Source organism: Trifolium pratense, linkage group LG3 (genome assembly GCF_020283565.1).
Source record: "Trifolium pratense cultivar HEN17-A07 linkage group LG3, ARS_RC_1.1, whole genome shotgun sequence".
In the NCBI taxonomy this organism is placed as follows: Eukaryota; Viridiplantae; Streptophyta; class Magnoliopsida; order Fabales; family Fabaceae; genus Trifolium; species Trifolium pratense.
The window spans coordinates 53,480,104-53,502,461 of NC_060061.1; the positions used below are offsets into that span (position 1 = coordinate 53,480,104).

The following is a 22,358-nucleotide window of genomic DNA, read 5'->3' on the forward strand; positions in this document are numbered from 1 at the left end:
CATATTCCCACTTGCAATGACAACCTGTATAAGGAAAAACATTCATGAATTCACATATAACAAAATAAAAAAATGATAAGTCATTATGTTTGGTCTAGTAGTGAGGTATTTGAATAGTATGTTATAGGTTCTGAGTTCGATCCCCAACTCATTCTAAACAAAAGAATAAATAAAAGAATGATTGAATTTAATTTTTATACTAAAAATAAGTGAATTTAAAAAATAACATTACACAATGACTTGCAAAAATATTTTAAAAAATGTGGAGCATTTGAACATTTAATCATTATTCAATTGAAGAAATTGAAGCCAAACATATATATAAAATTAAGCAATTTGCATTTTTTTTTCTTCTTCAAATAGGATAGTGGCCAACGCAGCCAAACTGGACTCTAATACAATAAGTTGATATAATTGAACCCCCCATATATATACCATCCTAGGTTACAAAGCAATGCAAGATCATTAAAATAAAATAAAAATGCAAGTTCAAAACTCTAATTTGCTTGCACCAAATCCTCCATACAAAGCTGTGAATCTAGGAAACTGGCTTGTGGTTGAAGGGTGGATGGAACAACCTTCTCTCTTTGATGGAATTGTCAACAAAGATCTCTTGGTATCACTCCCATATAATCATTTCATAGTTTATTAGAGCATAAGTTTATTTATAATTGGATTTTTTTAAGGTGAATTCTTTCCGTACACATCTTATTTGGGTATGTACCTATCAGAATACGATATGTACAAGAGTCAAGAGTGTTCACTTTTTCTTAAAAAGTAAACTCGTGAAATCAAAACATACTTGCCCAATTTATGCGATTCCACGGAGTTCACCAAAATCAATTTTACCACTGATTTAATACCATTTTCACACAAAAAATTATAAAATCGAAATTTACATGTTAACACTCGATTTTAGAACACATGATTATAAGTCTCATTTATTTAAAGACGACGAATGTAGTACTTTTTTTGAAGCTTATACTAAAGTTAAGAAGTTAAAATTTCCACCAAGAAGGGAAATCATGCTTTGATACAATACAACTACATTGTGTGTATTTGTCTTTCAAAAGAAAAAAAAAATTGTGTATGTGTGTGTTTTTACTTTTTAATATATGCTGATTTAGGATGGAAATCAAGTACAACTTATGTCCACAAAGTTTCATACATTTCTTGCCGCTGAAGATGGGGGAGGAGCTAGCTGCTATTGTAGCCAACCGTACTTCAGCTTCTGGTTGGGAAACATTCAAAGTAAGTAATATTCCGTCGGTCTCAAATTATAAACAAAAATTAATTAAAAAAATTGACGTATTTAGTTCAAACTAAATACGTCAACCTCCTTTAATTCATTTTTATTTATAATTTAAAAGAACTTTAGAAATATTCTTAATCACCCTTTTCTAATTAGTTCTAAATTATTTGCTCATTAATTTGTAGCTTTGGAGGGTGAATGACTCATCCTTCAATTTTAGAGTGTTTAACAAAAAATTTGTGGGGCTAAATAATCAAGGAGGAGGCAACACAATTGTAGCCTTTTCAGATTCACCTAGCAACCAAGATACATTTCAGATTATAAGGAACAATGATGATCCCTTCAAAATTAGAATCAAAGCATCAAATGGTCTATTTTTGCAGGTACTCATTATTATTATTAGTCCATCCTTATCAAGCTATTCAATTGCGATTTTTTTTTAATCAAGTTATTAACAAACCAATTATTTTTCCATCACCTTAAAATATAAAGTTTAATTATTTTGACCATATATTTATGAAGGTTGAATCACAAACATCAGTGAGAGCAAGTTACCAAGGCACAAGTTGGGACGAAAATGATCCATCAGTCTTTCGTATGAATGTCATAAATAAGTTAGATGGAGAGTACCAACTTACTAATGGTTATGGCCTAGCTAAAGCTCCTCAAGTCTTAAGGGTGAGAAATACAATAAACTTTTTTATAAGAAATTATGACTTGTTGAAATTCTTTGTTGGATTTTCAAATCATCTTAATTTTGAGTTTTGTGTGCCTTATAGGATCACTGGAATTCTTACATAACTGAAGATGATTTCATATTCATGTCACAAAATGGATTAAATGCTGTGAGAATTCCTGTTGGATGGTGGATTGCCCAAGATCCAAATCCACCTAAGCCTTTTGTTGGGGGATCTTTGGCTGCACTTGATAATGCTTTCACATGGGCACAGTACGTCTTTAAATGATATTTGAGAGCTTGTGGACCTCTATGTATTTCTCGCGCGCTTTTTTCATTTACATTTTTATTTTTTGTTACTTAAGTAGTAGATGTTGTAAAAATTAGAAGAAAAAAAAATACCCTCTAACATGAAATTTTCAAGATTTTACATATCTGCTACTTAAGTAGCGTACAATGATATTTTGGTAATTTTACAGTGCGCACTAGAAAATTGGTAGGGTGTAAAAAAATATTCATGATAATTTGATATTTTATTTTGGGCTATATTTTCAAATTTAAAAATAGAGGACCTAAAATCATAAATCAATCAAAATAAAGGTACTAAAAGTTTTATTTAAACATGTTATTTTTGTGCAACATCAATATATTTTCAATAATGTTTCATGATTACCAATCAAGTATTTACTTTTGTAAATTACAGAAATCATGGGATGAAAGTGATTGTAGACTTGCATGCTGTTGAAGGATCTCAAAATGGTAATAGTCATAGTGGGACAAGAGATGGATATATAGAATGGGGTGATTCTTACATACCTCAGACAGTCTCTGTGATAGATTTCTTGGCAAAAAGGTTTTGTATCTACGTACTAGTCTAATTTTTTCTCTATATTGGAATTTAAATATGAGTGATTAGTCTTACATTAGATAGAAATGACCTATTCTCAAAATTTGAATTTCAAATTCATGTTCGCGTGTTTCCTAAGATATGCAGACCGACAAAACATACCAAGAATTTTTGTAGTTGTTCCAACAAGGCCGGGCTGGGTCCATTGGAAAAAAGTGTAGCAAATGAATGTTGTTCTTTTAGTGGGTCCAATGTCTTAGATTTTGAGTTGAGATATGATGTCAAAGTCTCTTCGTAGTTAATGTATTTAGTCAGTTGTTGCTCGTGATGAGATACTCCTCCAGTCCCAACAAAACATGCCACGTGTGGGATACATCATACGCCCATGTTAACATCATATCTTCATACAAAAACTTCTGACATGAAATATACGAGTCACCTATCTTATGTATTATATTCATAATTGCCTTAGAACTATCTTAAATTCAACTGTTATTTTTCGGTTTTGAAAATCGTTTTTGAAAATAATAGCAACTGTGAATTTATCGGCCGAGTCGCGGTTCGATACGCTCTCTTTAAGACGTTTCACGGTACTACCCAAATTGTGCAAGGTAGACTATCAACCGTGAAGTCCCCAGGATAAAACAGCCAATTCAAGCGAAATACCGTTAACTACTGCACTGTAGAAAACGGCCAGAAAAACACCTCCGATGGTTACTACGAACCAGTCTAGATTGATATGCAAATATCAATTCGAAGTGGTAAACCACTTTCTCTGAAACAACAAGAAAAAAGAATTTGAAGTAAGAATATTAAGAGAGAGAAGAGAGAGTTGCAGTTTTTTAACGTGAAAAACAATTGTGAGAACTGATGTGTATTTATAGGGAAAGAATGCAACTGATGTGGAGCAAGAAGTGGGAGAGAATCAGGGCCAGCACATCAAAAACATGGCCACGATTTCAGGGATCTCAGTTATGACTGAGTTCAAATTAATAACGGTAATAATTCCGTTTGACTTGACATTAAGCACAAAAAACATGTGCGTTTTTGTTGAACCGGTCACACTTAGTGAAAATTAATTATTAATTAATTTTATCACTTCTGAGTATTAAAAAATTAAGATATCACCAAGCCCAAGGCCAGGCCAGGCCCGGCCCGAACCGAACCGAGCCGAGCCGAGCCGGCCGGACGGACGGCGGCGGCGCGCGCGCGTGTGATATTCGACATTGTGTGCGGTCTCCCTTTCTTACAAAAGTGGGTACCCCAAGGGCACACCCTTGGTTGCCACTTAGTGGTATATAAACACTACTAAAGGTAGTGACCCATCCAATGTGGGACTTAAATGTGAACTTTTTCAAATTCACACCTTTAGTTCTTTCACTTGTGTTTACATCTATGCCAAGTTCATCATACAAGTAGCTAAGTTGCTAACTTGTTCAACAAAGTTCCAACAATCCCCCACTTGAATTTAAAAAAGTTGTTTCAGAAGTAACGATAAACGTTTCTTTAAGATTATGCATAAGCAAAGGTGACGCTTGTCTTGAACCTTTACATAGCGAGTAAGAGCCCGATTTAACAAGAGTGACGCTTGTCTTGAACTCTATCTCAGATTTTTCTCAAACCCGCACATAACCTTTTCCTAAGGTGTTTTCTCAGCCCGTGCATTTCTGGCCCTGCACGTATATCCCAGTTTCATGAACGTTCTAGGAGTTCGCCCCATAAACTCCATAGGAACCGGCCTCAGTTCCACATTCATATAGGTGAGTCTATCTAAAGTACCCCTGAAGTGTGGTACTCCTCTGACACAGAGTATAGATTTCATTAAGAGTTTTATTAACTCATCCTTTTTCACTTCAGGATACATGCTTCTTATACTTGCATGTTCATTCCCTATTACTCATGACTTGTTGTTTACCCATTGAAACCTAATTCTTGGGATCTCCAGTCTTTTAGGTTGGGTTACCATCATAAGTAATTCACAGTAGGCATTAGTCCCATCTTAACAGATGTATTGTAGACTTTCTCTCTAGCTAGTCCTTTCGTCAAAGGATCGGCTAAGTTATCATCAGTGCGTACATGATCCACTCTAACAGCACCTTTAGTGAGCAGGTCTCTCACGGTGCTGTGCTTTCGTCTTATTTGACGTCTTTTACCGTTGTAATAACGGTTCTCAATTTTTGCGATAGCCGCGGTACTATCACAATGGATCAACACAGCTGGCATTGGCTTTTCCCATAGGGGAATCTCGGATAGCAAGCATCTCAACCAGCTTGCTTCTTCACTAGCAGTTGCTAGTGCTATCATCTCAGACTCCATAGTGGACTGTGCCAAGATGGTTTGTTTCTTAGACTTCCATGATACAGCTCCTCCGGCTATACTAAAAATGAAGCCACTCGTTGCTTTGGAATCATCTGACAAGGTGTTCCAATCAGCATCACTGTACCCTTCAAGTACAGCAGGAAATCTCAGATAATGTAATCCGAGGTTCATGGTCTTTTTAAGATATCCCATGACTCTATTTATAGCTTCCCAGTGCTCATTACCAGGTCTACTGGTAAACCGGCAAAGCTGTCCCACGGCATATGCAATGTCGGGTCTAGTGCAATCAGTGACATATCTAAGACTGCCAATGACGCTCGCATACTCAGACTGTCTAATACTATCACCAGTGTTCTTAAATAATTTTACACTGGCGTCACAAGGAGTATTTGCAGTTTTACAGTCGAAGTATCCATATTTCTTTAGAACCTTTTCCACATAGTGAGATTGGTCTAACGAAATCCCTTTTTCAGAACGAGTGATTTTGATTCCTAGAATCACACTCGCTTCACCAAGGTCTTTCATATCAAAGTTGTTGCACAACAATGATTTCACAGCATTTACGGCAGAAAGGTTTGATCCAAAGATGAGCATGTCGTCCACATAGAGACATATCATAGTGCAAATGTTGTTATCTGACTTGTAATAAATACATTTGTCACTTTCGTTGAGTTTAAACCCATTTGATACCATTAAATTATCAAACTTTTCATGCCATTGCTTCGGTGCTTGCTTGAGACCATAAAGAGATTTTTCTAATTTACAGACCTTAGTTTCTTGGCCATGGACTACAAACCCTTCAGGTTGTTCCATATAGATTTCTTCTTCCAAGTCACCATTTAAAAAAGCAGTTTTAACATCCATTTGATGTACTTCTAAGTTATAAATCGCAGCAATTGAAATAAGTACTCGAATGGATGTAATTCTCGTGACAGGAGAAAAAGTGTCGAAGAAATCTATATTTTCTCTTTGTCTAAAACCCTTGGCTACAAGGCGAGCCTTGTATTTATCAACAGTACCATCAGGTTTTAGTTTCTTTTTCAAAATCCATTTACAACCAATTGGTTTGCAGCCTGGTGGCAAGTCTACTAAGTGCCATGTCTTGTTGGATTCAAGAGAATCCATCTCATCATTTATAGCTTCTTGCCAAAGATCAGCATCCATTGATGACAAGGCTTCTTGAAGATTTGTAGGATCTTCATCTAATGTATAGGCCGCATAGTCTGGCCCATAATCTTTAGCAACTCTTACTCGTTTACTCCTTCGGAGTTCTGTTTCTACTTCATCATTGCTATCCATATTTGGTATCACAGGAATGTGATTCTGTTTAGGAATATTACTCTGTTCGGTGCCCCCACTATTTCTTGATTTGAAGGGAAATTTATTTTCATAGAAATCTGCGTCAACAGATTCTATGACCACTTTTGCATTCAGGTCGTAAAACCTATATGCTTTACTGTTTGCAGCATAACCAATGAATACACATTCATAGGCTCTACTAGCAAGTTTAACTCGCTTCGGATCCGGAATACGGACATATGCTAGACATCCCCAAGTTCTCAAATAAGACAAGTTTGGATGCCTTTTCTTTAATGTCTCATATGGAGAGATCATTTCTTTAGACTTGGGGACTCTATTCAATACAAAGCAAACAGTCAAAATAATTTCCCCCCACCAATGGGCAGCGGCACCAGAGTTCAACATAATAGCAACGACAAGTTCAGTAAGAGTCCTATTCTTTCTTTCTGCTTTACCATTCATTTCAGGGGAATATGGTGCAGTCGTTTCATGTATAATTCCATGTTGTTTATAAAATTCATTAAATAAACTAGAATTATATTCAGTTCCCCTATCACTTCGAAATCTTTTGATTTTCGTATTAAATTGATTTTCAACTTCGTTAACAAACACTTTAAACATATCAAATGCATCACTTTTATTCTTCATTAAATAAACAAATGTATAATCAGAACAGTCATCTATAAAAGTGATAAAATAGCGTTTGTTATTTCTAGTTAAAGTTCCATCTAATTCACATATATCAGAATGTATAAGTTCCATAGGTTCAGATTGTCTAATTACTGATTTATGTGAGCTTTTAGTAATTTTAGCTTGACTGCAAAATTGACATTTTTCTACATTATCAAAATTTAATTTTGGAATTAATCCTAAGTGACTTAAATTTGAAATAGAGCGAATATTAACATGACATAGTCTAGAATGCCAAACATTTAAATCACACAAGGAATAAACGGAAGTAGAAATTTTATTCAAATTCAAATCAACATTCAATTTAAACATGCCATCAGTGGCGTACCCTTTCCCAATAAAAGTACCATTCTTAGTGATGGTATACAAGTCTGCCCCAATAGTCTGACTAAACCCAGCCTTATTCAAAAGAAAACCAGAAACAAGATTCTTTTTCATCTCAGGAACATGTAAAACTTCTTTCAGAATCAGAGTCTTTCCTGAGGTGAAATTCAGCTGAACTTCTCCAACACCAGCAACATCAGAAGTGTGGGCATTTCCCATCTGCACTTTCTTGTTCTCAGCACTCGTGTATGTTTTAAACATAGCACGTTCATAACAGACATGGCGAGTGGCGCCAGTATCTATCCACCATCCATCAGTTACACCGACCATATTAATTTCGGTGATCATAGCAGTATATGCTTCATTAGTAGCATTTACCTGAGCATTCAAAGCAGCAGGTCTAGGCCTTTTCTTGCCTCTACATTTTCTTGCTACATGACCTGGTTTCCAGCAATTGAAACAGAGGAATTCACCAGATTCATTCACAGGAGGAGGTGGAGGCTGTTGCTGCCTTACAGATGGGGCCCTTGGTGGGTTCCCATTCTTAATCCGGTTTTGATTGTGGTTCTGATTCTTAAGAGGTTTGCCCGTAGGCTTCAGAGCCGCACCGAATTTCTTTTTGTTGTTGGAGACAACGAGAATTTTTTCTTCTTCTTTCTGATCTTGTTTTCGAGCCTCTTCTTCAATGCGAAGACGAGTAATCAGACTCTCGATGGAAAATTCTTTTGTTTTATGACGAAGCTGATTTTTAAAATCTTTCCAACCAGGGGGCAGCTTGTCTATTATCACAGCAATCTGAAATTGTTCATCTAAAGGCATACCTTCTGTTATTATCTCATGAGCTATTTTCTGGAGTTCATGAGACTGCACCTCTACAGACCTTTCATCCACCATCTGGTACTTCAGGTACCGACTCACAGCATATTTTTTCACACCAGCCTCTTCAGTATCATATTTCTTTGACAATGCTTCCCAAACATCACGAGCAGTACTGTATGTTCTATAGTAATCATACAGGTCATCTTCCAGTCCATTAATTATGTAGTTTTTGCAAACATAATCATGACTGATCCAAATTTGTTTTTCCTTTTCAGCTTGCAAAGCCTGGGCTCTTATCTGGTCTGTGTCACTATCTTTTTCACCAGACACAGATTTTTCACCGTTGGTAACCGTTTGTTCCTTTGTTCCTGAACCAGAAGCAGCAGGGATTTCAGGAACAACAGGAATAGGCTCTTTCAGAACGTAGGCACATTTTTTCAAAGTTAGAAAGAAAAACATCTTTTGTTGCCAAAGTTTGAAATGAAGACCTTCAAAAATAAATGGTTTCTCAGTATTACCAACAGCAGAATTACCGATAACTTCTTCAGTTGCCATGATAGTTTGAAACGTCTTAAAATTGTTATTTTTCGGTTTTGAAAATCGTTTTTGAAAATAATAGCAACTGTGAATTTATCGGCCGAGTCGCGGTTCGATACGCTCTCTTTAAGACGTTTCACGGCACTACCCAAATTGTGCAAGGTAGACTATCAACCGTGAAGTCCCCAGGATAAAACAGCCAATTCAAGCGAAATACCGTTAACTACTGCACTGTAGAAAACGGCCAGAAAAACACCTCCGATGGTTACTACGAACCAGTCTAGATTGATATGCAAATATCAATTCGAAGTGGTAAACCACTTTCTCTGAAACAACAAGAAAAAAGAATTTGAAGTAAGAATATTAAGAGAGAGAAGAGAGAGTTGCAGTTTTTTAACGTGAAAAACAATTGTGAGAACTGATGTGTATTTATAGGGAAAGAATGCAACTGATGTGGAGCAAGAAGTGAGAGAATCAGGGCCAGCACATCAAAAACATGGCCACGATTTCAGGGATCTCAGTTATGACTGAGTTCAAATTAATAACATTAAGCACAAAAAACATGTGCGTTTTTGTTGAACCGGTCACACTTAGTGAAAATTAATTATTAATTAATTTTATCACTTCTGAGTATTAAAAAATTAAGATATCACCAAGCCCAGGCCCGGCCCGAACCGAGCCGGCCGGACGGCGGCGGCGGCGCGTGTGATATTCGACATTGTGTGCGGTCTCCCTTTCTTACAAAAGTGGGTACCCCAAGGGCACACCCTTGGTTGCCACTTAGTGGTATATAAACACTACTAAAGGTAGTGACCCATCCAATGTGGGACTTAAATGTGAACTTTTTCAAATTCACACCTTTAGTTCTTTCACTTGTGTTTACATCTATGCCAAGTTCATCATACAAGTAGCTAAGTTGCTAACTTGTTCAACAAAGTTCCAACAATCATATATGATGTATGATGTTTTTTTTTGCTTTATTTATACTTGAATTGAATTTGTTGACAGGTATGGTAACCACCCAAATTTAGGAGGAATAGAGCTAATGAATGAGCCACAAGGTGTCAACCTAGATAGCCTCAAGAAGTATTACAAGGCAGGTTATGATGCTGTGAGAAAATACAGCCAAAATGCTTATGTGATCATGTCAAACCCATTGGGTGAAGATTCCAAAGTTCTACTCTCATTTGTTAGTGGCTTCGACAATGTAGTCCTTGATGTGCATTACTACAATCTTTTTTGGGATGGTTTCAATAACATGAATGTTCAACAAAATATTGACTTCATAAGAAATGATAGATCCTCAGATCTTAGAGGTGTCTCTTCAACAAATGCTCTTACTTTTGTAGGTAAAAACCAAATCCTAACCAATTTTATTGTTCTAAATATATTGAGTCGAGCACTATCATTCATTTGATTTCATCGTAAAAAGGAAACAAGTTAGCTTGACAATTGAGCGATACGCAAACAATTCTTTTACTAGGCACAAACCTGTTATCGATAAGTCTCACCATTGAATCAATATGTCTGAAACTGTATTTTTTTTGCTAGGGGAATGGACTGGAGAATGGAGCTTACGAGATGCATCTAAAAGAGACTCCCAAAGATATGCCCTATCCCAATTGGATGTGTATTCTGATGCAACATTTGGATGGGCTTATTGGTCCTATAAATGTCAGTTTGGAAATTGGAGTCTCAAGTGGATGATCGAGAATGGTTACATAAAGCTCTAGATACACATGAAAAAGTTATCATATTTTTTCATCAGAATGCATACTTTTGAATAATTTGTGTAGTGTGGATGTATACTTTGAAACATTATTTAAACATATCACTATTGCAGTTTTGCCTATTTTTAAGTTGGTTAAAAATGACATGTTAACTCAGTTTCGTGTATGATTAAAAAGAAGATGACTTAATAAATGTTACATTGTTAACTCACTTAGTGACCTGGTCTAATAAATAAGGTCTCGTTATAGGTTTTTTATAGACTTAACACCATTATAACCGCTATTTGACAATATTTTGTACTAGCGCGTATGGCAGAACAATAGCAGTTTGTTCAAATTCAGCTACACTATAATGTTATAGCGCCACTATATCGGCTATTTTGAAACACTGCTTCTAACTAAGCAGCCTTTTAAAACTACACATTACAATGGCCAAGTCTTGTCTTGTCATATACATGAAAGAGAGAGTACCTTAAATTAGCTAAAACAGAATCACAAGCCTTAACAATGTTCTAGCAGCAGTTAAGATCATCCAAGTTCTTGGTTACTTGGTAGGACTTGAAAACTAGGTATATGCTGTTCCAAGAACCCCTTTATAAAGAATATGATATATATGTTGTATCAGAAATTAAATTAGACGAGATCAAGTGGATGAAATCGAGATAAAGACATTTCATAAAAATATTTACCGCCAACAAAACGAAACGATAAGAGGATGATCTTATCGTGAGAAGTCATTTGTTATCAAATCGAGCTCAATACTATATAAAGTATGAATAGTAACTCAATTTACACTTCAATTAAACCCTACCTTTCCCTCTTTTATGTTGGCATCAAAGTGTCTGTGTAAGTACACCCTCTCACTTTGGAGAGTGTAACTGTGCTCCATTTACACTTTCTCCGTTTATCCATATTCATTATATAGATGAGTAGCATGTGGCAAAACAATATGAAACGACTAAGTTTTTAAGCTTATACTTAGAGAATTTCTATACTACATTTCAGGGCCGTCTTTAAGTTTTTGGAGGTTAGATGCAAAATATAAAAGTAGCCCTTTAATAAAAAAAACGTAATTTTTTAAAAAAAGATTTAAATTGCAAAAAATATATCATTCTTGTTAGCGTAAGTGTTGGATTGTGTGATAAAAAATATAGTTAAACATTTTTGTAAAATATATTAAATCCTTCCATTACTTCTCTTATCATTGAAATTTTACATTTTTTTTTTCCATTATGAATCTCAATTTCTCACAAATCACAATCTCCTTTCATGTTCATATATATAAGGAAAGGCTTTAAACAAAAGTTGAATATTAAAATGGTAAGCAAAAGTCTTATTCAATTATACGTATACGTGGCTTCCAACTTTGTTTCTTGAATCTATCTATATATCTCTCTCTCTCTCTCTTTTTGGTGAAGAATCTATCTCTATCTCTAATATTACTTATGCATCACAATCCCCACAAATTGATATTCATCACATCACATTCAAATAATAGTATCTTAAATTTATACTCTCCCTTATATAAAATAATACAACTCCAACGATGACATGGCAATGGTATCTTTTTGCAGCGTCTCAATATATATATAGTCACATGTCCATGTTAATAACTTGATCGACATGTGTTTTGGAAACAACACGTACACTGCCCCTTCCATCATTTATGAGTAAAAACAAATTTACATTTCAAAAATTAAGGTTTCCTACCATATAGTACTCTTTTATGTTTGATCTTCTCATTTCAAAATCATACAACTCCAAATGTTTTTTTTAGTAAAAAAAAACATTTCTAAACATCAGCTTTGTATTTTCTTTGGATCATGTTAGTGTCGGTCATTAGTGTTGGGGAGTTCGGGGGAGTTCGGCAGAAATAATGGATCCATGTTCCAGGATCACAAGAGATGAATACGCCACATCTTCACCTAAAATCTTAAGGCATTAGGTTAATGAGTCACATCTCTTATAAATCTAACATTCTTCCCATACATACATAGTCGATGTGAAACTTAATCACTCACACTTGAAACCCAACAATTAGATGGAACAACTCTTGTTAGTCCCGACATTTCAGCTTGTGGAGGTGTATTTAGATACTAGTATCAAGTTAATTTTTGAGATTATTATGCTTTAAATATTGGTCTTTTATTCACTTCATGCCGAGTTGATGAGAGCTATTTTATCAATTAAAATTATTTTTGCAAGAGTTGACACATTTTAGCTGATTACCTTAGCTTTCAAACAATCTCAAAATATGGACTCTTCTCATAACAAATGGAAGAATTGACTTTATCCTCTCTCAAATGCATTTGAAATTCACTCATAATTTTAGAGAGAAATTATTGTGCTAATAAAATGGTATTAGTTTATCAACTAGTACCAGCTTCACTTGGTAATAGTTCTATTATATGCTGAATAAATGAGACAAATCTTGATAAAAATGAGACAAATTTTTTATCATATATAAATATGTTTAAATAAGTTATGATAATAGTTACTGATTTAATATTGGAAAATAAGCATATACATGATCCAAAAATAATTTAGTGTGTACATTTAACAAAACCATATATTTGAGTCAAAAAAAATATTTTTAATTCACATGTCAAAATTTTGAATAATTTAATTAACACCCCCATATAATTAATTTAATAATATCTGATTCTCTGATGTCGGTTGATATTAGCAAGAGCATTTTAATTTAAATAAAATAAAATAAACTAGAAAAGGATAAATGTAGAAGTTGTACATGTGTAGCCACCAAAAAACAAAAGAGTTGTTGTGCATGGGTTGTCAATTCAGACAACTAAGAGAACAGTGCCCATGTGTCATTCCATGATTCGTTAGCGATATTTATTTTTGACACCAAAATCCAAATAACACGACATTTCTTTTTCGACAAGACAGAGCAAGTCCATTTCCATTTTTATGGTCCAAACTCATCCGTTAAAAAATGACAAAAACTTAAATACAATGATTATGCTATTATTGCTGATTTTCTCAATCAAAATAAGATATGTGGGCAACTACTATTTTTAAGTGTTAATATGAAATCTTCACATTGTAAAAGAAAGGGCTTTTGCTACTAATTTTGAGTCTGACTAAAAGGTTTTTTTGATGTTTTTTTATAATCAAGGATTGAATCAAAAAGAAGTAAAAGATGTACTAGTACTTAAATTCTTACAACTAAAAAGAAATTTATCGCGGTTCGATTTCCCACAACTGCGATCGGGATTTTAACCTTTGTTTTTGTCAATTAAATTACATTCACGAGAACATGTCTTATTTTTTTTCTTTTTTTTTTTGAAACTCAGCAGAGACTAATCTCCTCGAGATAATTAAGATCCATTTAAGGAGTTAATCTCTCTCAAAAAATGTTTTTTCATACGCACCGGTCAGGAATCAAACTCAAAAGCAAATGGTTAAGGGACTCAATTATTTATCACTTATCAGACTATTTTGATATGTCTTATTCATTTTTAATATATGTTATATATACTTATCTCTTTATATTTTAACTGTTAGATTTTATTGTTTTTTTCTTGAATTTAATTTATAGTGGCACCACACAAATTTTGTCACATGATATATAAAATTGTGAACTATTGACTCAGAAGCCCAAGCACCATCATTCTCACAAGTCAGAAACACCACACAATGCAAAACAAATTAAAGATTGTTAATTATTAATTCGAATTCAAATGTCTTTTCAAATAGTTATAGGCATACATATATGAAAAATAAATTATTTTACTCATTTATCTATATCTATAATACATGAGTTTTGATGTGGACTTTTTATAATACCAACAATATTCTTAATTTTTTTAGTAGCAATAAAAATATTTCATTAACAAACTCACCATAACACAAAACACTTTTTTTTTTCAGCAGCAAATATTTTTTATTAACAAACTGACCATAACAAAAAATAAATCTTTTTTTTTAGATATAAGTTAGACACAGGTAGAAGCGAAATATATGTCAACTAAATCGTAAAAATATATGTCTTTAAAACTTTTTCTTTTTTTTTTGACTAAAAAAAATTAAATAACGAATTAGTTAGGTTGGTATAATAGAATTTATGTTGTGTCTAAGAAATTGTCACCGGTAAATAATTGTGAAAATATGTACATATATAATAATATAATAACAAAAAACTTTTTTTAAGTATATGGATTGATTTCTGTGTTTTTATTTTTCTCTTCTGTTTTTCTCTCCTACCAAACATGCAGTTAAGATTTGTTTCCCTAACAATACTTGAAACTTAATTCCCTACACAAATTTGGATCTCCTCGTATCTTAATGTATTATGTCATCTCTCCTGCCTAACTGAAATTGTAAAGAAAAATCAAGCAATCTTGAAAGAAAAACAATAGAAATACAACGAAGATGATTAACAAGACAAACAGTAAAAGAGGATCAACAAGAAAGTATCTAAATCCTTCGCTATAGAAACATCATTTGACTCTTTACCCTTGTACTCCCTCCGTCCCAAATTGAATGAGTCAGTTGATGATTGTTATACACTATTCACACATATAGTTTTGACCATGTTTTTCTACAAATAAGTAAAAATAAATATTAACATATAAGATGTTCTTGGATTCGTCTCGATGAGTATTTTTAAAATATCAACTTTTTATAATTTTTACTATTATACAATTAAAGATATTAATCATCAAAGTTATGAATTGACATGTGTGCCAAAGTCAACTAGTTCATTCAATTTGGGACGGAGGGAGTACAAATTTTTGTAGGCCCTATTAACTGCTCCAACATATGAATAAAAAGTAGGGTGTTGTTAACATGTGCATATAAGGCACATGTTAAGGTATCTTAATATAGAAATTTAAATTTTAATGATACAAAAATTTAATGCTTGAAAAGTTAAAATTTAATGCTTCAACATTTAATACTTTCTATTTTTGCTTCCTTAACATGTGCTTTTGGTGCACATGTTAACGTTCTCCTAAAAAGTAAAAACAGTACATACAGAAAAACCAACATCAATCCCAAGAAGAATGTAACTCTATTGCATTCATTTTTTACGATTTTTAACGTACCCGGTACCCCTTTTTACACCTTGTCCAACATTACCAAGAAATCACCGTACGTGTTTATTAACATAGACATTTTTTTCTAAATGAAAAAAAATATGAACATGTGACATGTACTCTAACGGTATTATTTAAAGTAACTATAATAAAAGAGAATCTTCTCTTAACAATAAGAGTCAAACACTTATAAAAAATATTATAATTATAAATTAAACATACAAAAGGTGATTGCAGAAACCATTGCCAGCCCTAGCCATAAAACATCTAGGCTCAAACACATTTTAACATCACACAAATCTTATTAAAATTATATATGAAGTTTTGATAACTAGCTAGGAAAATTGCTACATAAAACTATAAGTATTTATGTTCATTTTTACTTAAAAGGTAATTTTTATCCATCTCAACTGAAAAAAAAAATGTAATCTGTCTATTTGTATTTTGTTGCGGTTGTAATAAAATATTTTTCACTCTATAAAAATAAGAAAAAATAGTAACAACAAACTGCTCATAATATTTTTTTTACCACCAATATCCGGCTCACTTAACCTTTTAATCTTGTTCGGAAGTTAGTTCTGACATCAAGTGATTTCAGCCTCCTACCAAGTCCAGCACCAAACCAACTAATGATATGTTAAAACTTTAATTTGAACACATCAATATGTAGAATTGGTTATAATGAATGTAAGTAGAGTAGTCGAACATACACATCACCTTATCTCTTAATCTTAACCTATTATACCCCCTCCCTACAATTTATCTATTTTGTTTTCATATAGGCAGCTTATACAATTATTTGGGTTAGCTTTTAGATACTTTTTGCAAACTATCCATATATATTATATATACACACACAATGCACCTATCTCTCCAATCACATGTGACTTAAGAAATTAGCATCAATGGCCAACAAACATCAAGGCAACAATTCTGTCTTGAAACTTTGTTGTTCATCAAACCGTGCTATAACCTTAATACAAAAAGTCATTGCAGAAATTATTGGTACATATTTTCTAGTCTTTGCCGGTTGTGGCGCCGTAGCAGTGAATAAAATCTATGGCTCAATCACTTTCCCAGGGATTTGTATCACTTGGGGGTTGATTGTAACCGTCATGTGTTACTCCGTTGGTCATATCTCTGGTGGCCTTTTCAATCCAGCCGTTGCCATAACTTGGGCCATCTTTCGCCGAATAACAATTCTAGAAGCTCCACTTTATATCGCAGCTGAGTTACTTGGCTCGACCCTCGCGAGTGTCACATTATCTCTAATGTTTGATATAACACCAAAATCTTATTTTGGAACGGTACCAGTTGGATCGGACGGTCAATCTCTAGTTGTCGAAATAATTATAAGTTTTTTGTTAATGTTTGTGATTTCAGCTGTTACAACAGATGATAGAGCGGTTGATGATTCCGCGAGTGTCGCGGTTGGAATGACAATAATGTTGAATCTTTTCATTGCCGGACCTGTATCTGGAGCATCGATGAATCCAGCACGAAGTATTGGTCCGGCAATTGTGATACATATTTATAAAGGGTTATGGATATATATAGTTGGTCCAATTGTTGGAGCCATAGCTGGAGCACTTGCTTATAACTTTCTTAGATCTGTTTACAAGCCACCTTCAGAGTTATCATCAGCAGATAAGTCACCATCAGAATTAGCAATAGATAAACAATCTTCAGAGATTACACCAGAACAACCATTGAGGAGCATAGTTGTAGATTGATTTATGAGTGCTTTCTTAATTTTGAATTTAGTTGAGTGTGCTTTGCTTTTATTTTATGGAAATTGTTGTAATTAGGGTTCTTAGACCGTTTGTTTAATAAGACGTGTTTGAGTTTTTGTGTAACAAAATTATTTATTGCATTAAGTTTATATGTTGGTTTAGTTTTTATTTTTATTTTTATGATATTAGAGTTGTTTATAATGATTAACGAAATTGACTTCAGGTGGTTAATCTCTAAGAACTAGACGATTAACATAAAAAAAAAAAATTTCATGAACACTCATATTTGTCACTATTAAATCTTTTGTTAATAAATCACTATTAATCAAAATCGGACTAAAGGTCGAACCGTTATAAGTATTATGTTTTGAGTTTAAGGGTTTGGTCGATTTTGAACGGTATATAATATATACAAGTGTATAAAGCAAAAATAAAAAAATAAAAAAAATTATGACATCAAACAATTAAAAATCAAATTCCATTTTTTTAAAAAAATAATACATATAATTATAATAAAATATAATTAAAAATTAAATTAAATTCCATTTGTTTTGAATATACAAGTCAAATATTTGTCAAAGTAAGAAATACAAATTTTTCTATACAAAGATCAATCTATTTTTACTCTTTAAATAGCAACATAACGTCAATTGTTAGGATTTTCTTAAAATTAAATAGAAACCTCTCGTCCACTGCTTCACTCAGGTACAAGTTATTTACCAACTCAGATACAAGTTATTTACCAAAAACACTCATATGCAAGTGTCAATATATGTATAACTCTTCGCTGATTATGCCCTATAACTCATGCTCTAAAAATACCTTACTTTTATAACTCTCCATTTTTAAAAATTTCACATTTTTATAACGTCTGTTACTTAGTAACGGAAGGATAAAACGAAAAAAGCATAGGACATGCGAGTAACTGATAGGGTGACAAAAGTAAATCTCACTTAGGTCTTTGAAAACTAAATTGTAGGGATCCATTTGTATTTATTTAGTTTTAAGCAAAAACAATCTTTTGGGCTTTAACGAACTTCCTTGCAAAAAGAAACATTGGCCCAACTAGTTTTTTTTTCTTGAAATTTTTTATTAAAATTCTGTTAGGCTTTGGGCTTTGGTCTCTAATTACACTTATCTCCAGCTTGCAAGTACTTCTTCACTCTCCGCACCACCACTCAAATTGCCCCTCGTTCCTGTTCCTGTTCCCCACCACAAAGAGTTTTTTTTCCTCCCGGTCCTCATCCCGACGCTCCCCGCGGAGCTCCAATAGAATGAATAAAATAACTGAATTTCTGTTCTATTTAATCAATTAGTTGGTAAAGAAAATTAACCATAAAATAAAATCTTATGAATTCTTAAAGAATATATTACTTATTTACTTACGTTTGTAAAATATAAGTTAAATGTAAACATTTTTTAAGCATAAGTGAAAGTTTACACGACCTTATAATATTATTAAGTGACCTTAATAAAATAAAAGTGACAAATAAATATTACAAATAAGTTTAATAATTAGGAACTGATCTTAGGGCATATTAAATTAAGATCCAGCAGCCTTCATATGTATGTATGGGTACGAAAATTGCAAATCTTTAAATATTAAAAGGGCCCTACAATTGGAAATGGAAACCAGTCTTTACTGGCATTGGTCCACCTTTGTTTGGTTATCTTTGTATACGAACTTAATGCCATGCTGAATTATGAGGAGAGATTTGAGAGATTAGTCACCCCACGCATCAACCAAATTTGTTCACAAATTAAGAGAATTTGACCTATTCGTTAGCCATTAGTTGGTTATGTCCTAACAAGTATAAAATGGTCTTGTTGCAACAAGGCTACTCCAAAGAGTATTTAGCATAGAAGGTTAAACAACTACCTAAGAAGATGCTTATAAAAAAAAAATAAAGGAAAATGAAAAAGATAAAATTTGTTTGATTGATCATATGAATTGAAATTATCTTTAGGGTTCCTAGAGTCCTGCTACAAGAAATATATTTGCCACGGTTTTTATCCACTTACATTTTACAAACACGTGGCTAACATTACCAACATACTCGATAACTATCTTGTAGGCTGAGTTACAAGCAAAAACCGCTTGTCTGTTAAGTTATTTCCTTCCATATGGGTCACCCACGTCCAACATCACCATAATTTTAGGGGAATAGATTTTCATGTACATTATGGACTTAATTAGCTAATATTTTGATCATGCGCCTAAGTTGAGGGTAAAATTGTACTTGTACGGCTGACTAGTCATTAATACACCATTAATAATGTTGCCTATAAGAGTCGAACTTCGGTCTATCAGAAGTTTGATCTAGTGATGAGAGATTTGAGTAGTATACATGAGGTCTTAAGTTCGACCATCAGCTCTATTGAAGAAAAAAAAAACTTTTCTACTGAAAATCGGAGGATTAAAAAATCAAAAAATAAAACTAAAACATCATTCATTAATGCTACCTACAAAGTCAAAAACAAACCCTAATCTAGGAAGGCTGAAAACATCTATGTGTGCATTAATTAATGAAATTTGCAAATCAAAATGTGTCTCCTCATATTATTGAAATTTTAGATTTTAGATATCTCAATTTCCTTGGATCTCAATTCTTTACTAATCACAATCTCTCTCAATTTCCTTGAATTTCAACTCTTTACATATCACAATCTCTTTTCTTGTTAACATATTCACATATATAAAGGAAAGGCTGTAAACAAAAGTTGAATTAATTAATTTGGTATAAGTAAAAGTCTTATTCAATTTTGTGCATACGTGTTCTTCTACTATTGATCAACCTTGATTCTGTCATTGTGGTTCTTGAATCTCCATCTCCATATTATTTACAAATCACAATCCCCCTAGCTAATCAAATATTCATCTTAACCAATAATATTTTCAATTTATATTCTCTCACTTAATAATACAATTCCAACCCCATCACACGACACTGGTTTCTTTTCATGCAACATCCCACACTAGTGTCCAAGTTACATCATATGTCTCCATATATATATATAATAATTATCTACTATATATCTGTTAAAAAATGGATTTATCATTATCATTATACCTATAAATTCATAATTCCCACCTATTTGCTATACTATGATTTTTATTTTTCGTGAAGTTGAATTATTATGAGAACAATATATATAGGTACCCATATACCCATTACATTGTCCTTTATAAAGACTTTATTAGACAATCCACGGGACAAGCAAACCAATCCAAAATCGAAACGTAGCGTTTCTCCTCTCACTATATTTACATGATGAAAAATTCTAATATGAATCACCAATACAATTTGATCCATCGTAAGCTAGTACTTAAAAATATTAAAAATTTTAACAATGACATAAACATATTAGTACAAGTTAATGATTATCAATTTGATTAAAACAACATAAAATAAAAATATAATTCTTATTCAACTTATGCAAATTATGTTATTGTTTTAGCCGTAAAAATTATGAATTGTAAGTTTTTTACTCTTAAAAGTAGTATTGTTGACGGTTATTAAAATTTCTAATAATTTTAAACATTAATTTACGGTAGATCACTTATGATGATTGTTCACCGTAATACTAGCCCTTAAATTATATATGTCCATGATACGAATTTAACTTAGTCTATCGGTAACAAAATATAAACAATTTTTTTTTTGAAATGACCAAAGTTGATAATTAAATGTTAGTGTTAGCTTTTTTCACCTCGTCAGGACTTAAATCCTAGAGCTTTACTGTGTAATTTCTTTCATCATTAGCTCAAACCAATTGAAGTAGTATCCACTCTATCCGATAAAAGAAGTTGATTAGCTCAAATTTTGGTTACCACACACTGCACATGTGTGGCACATCTTTGGGGCAATTAAAGAAGAACTAGCTTTCTTATGTTTGGGTAGGAATTTCAAATCCACAATAACGAAAAAGACTCTTCAATTTGAAAATGGAAAATGGTCCTTACTGGCATTGGCCACCTTTGTCTTTTCATCTTTGTGTGCAAACTTAATGCCATGCTGTATAATGAATCCACCTCAACTAAATTTGCTACCATAAAGAGGACGGAACTTTGAGAAATTTGCTTAATTTAGATTTTTATATTAAACAATTGGCTTTGTTTTAATATTAAAAATTGGGCTTACAATAAGATGAAAAATATTTTTTTTAAACAATTGGTTTTGTTTTAATATATAACCGAAATATTGATTGAGACAATTATCCAACAAAAGTTGACAAATTAGTAATATGGTCGGGATCGGGGAATCCGTAGAGCAGTGGATACTTCCCCGATCTCCACCGTGAAGTGTCCTCGGAGGAGCTTTTCCCCCATCCACATTCCCGCGGTGGATAAAATATCCGTATTCAGAGCCTTAAAATATATATCAAATTTCTATAATTTTTACTAATAGAGAATTAAAGAAATTCGTAATCAAAATTATGTGTTGACATACCTGCAATGAAGAATGAGTTCTTATATTTTGGAACGGAGGGCGTAATAAATAAAATTAATAAGAGTAAAAATGAAATAAAATGTAAAAAACTATAAACTCAGACGCTACTTGAATAACATCTCAAAAAATACTATAAGCTAATTAGATAAGCCTGTTACCAAACACATCAATTTTTATCAAACAAATTTATAAGCTAGTCCAATAAATTATAAGCTATCTTATTGAACTTACCGATCAGAACGATAATCTTTCATATTGTATTATATTGTCTCCAAATGCGGATCGGGTCTAAGGTTATAACCAAAATTCAGTCCCCTTAATAAAACGGTTTATAATAGTGGGTTTCAAACTAACACATTATGTAGAGGACAAGTACAGCAGTGGAGGAAGTTATTTTAGCAACTATAATATATAATTTTCAGGACAGCAAAGTCGGCAATATGATAAGAAATTAAGTTAGTACTTTGGCAATAAGTTCCAAGTACTTGTCTACTACTTGATAGGTTTATAATTTAGGGTTTGGTTGAAAATAATATATAGCTAACTTATTTAGGATTGCTTTCTTAACGAGATTCATTATTAATATTACTTAAATGTTATACTGTTTAATAATGTTTTATAATT

The 22,358-nt window shown here is 32.9% G+C and overlaps 2 protein-coding genes across 2 annotated transcripts; both read left to right on the forward strand.

Annotated features, from left to right (window-relative positions):
* Positions 1-451: 451 nt before the first annotated feature.
* Positions 452-11,121, forward strand: LOC123918330 (probable glucan 1,3-beta-glucosidase A). Its single transcript, XM_045970347.1, is given in 9 exon segments — positions 452-616; positions 1,128-1,196; positions 1,198-1,251; positions 1,438-1,635; positions 1,775-1,930; positions 2,032-2,201; positions 2,632-2,781; positions 9,772-10,112; positions 10,315-11,121. Coding segments are annotated over 9 exon segments (1,455 nt in total). The 5' UTR covers positions 452-481; the 3' UTR covers positions 10,497-11,121.
* A 5,254-nt stretch (positions 11,122-16,375) lies between these two features.
* On the forward strand, positions 16,376-17,444 carry LOC123916153 (probable aquaporin NIP-type). The gene has a single exon (XM_045967534.1). It carries the CDS (start codon positions 16,456-16,458, stop codon positions 17,281-17,283), a length of 828 nt encoding a protein of 275 aa, XP_045823490.1. The 5' UTR covers positions 16,376-16,455; the 3' UTR covers positions 17,284-17,444.
* Positions 17,445-22,358: the final 4,914 nt, after the last annotated feature.

What these genes read in the sequence shown, in the direction of transcription:
- LOC123916153 (XM_045967534.1), top strand. Translation starts at nt 16,456, where the DNA reads ATGGCCAACAAACATCAAGGCAACAATTCTGTCTTGAAACTTTGTTGT.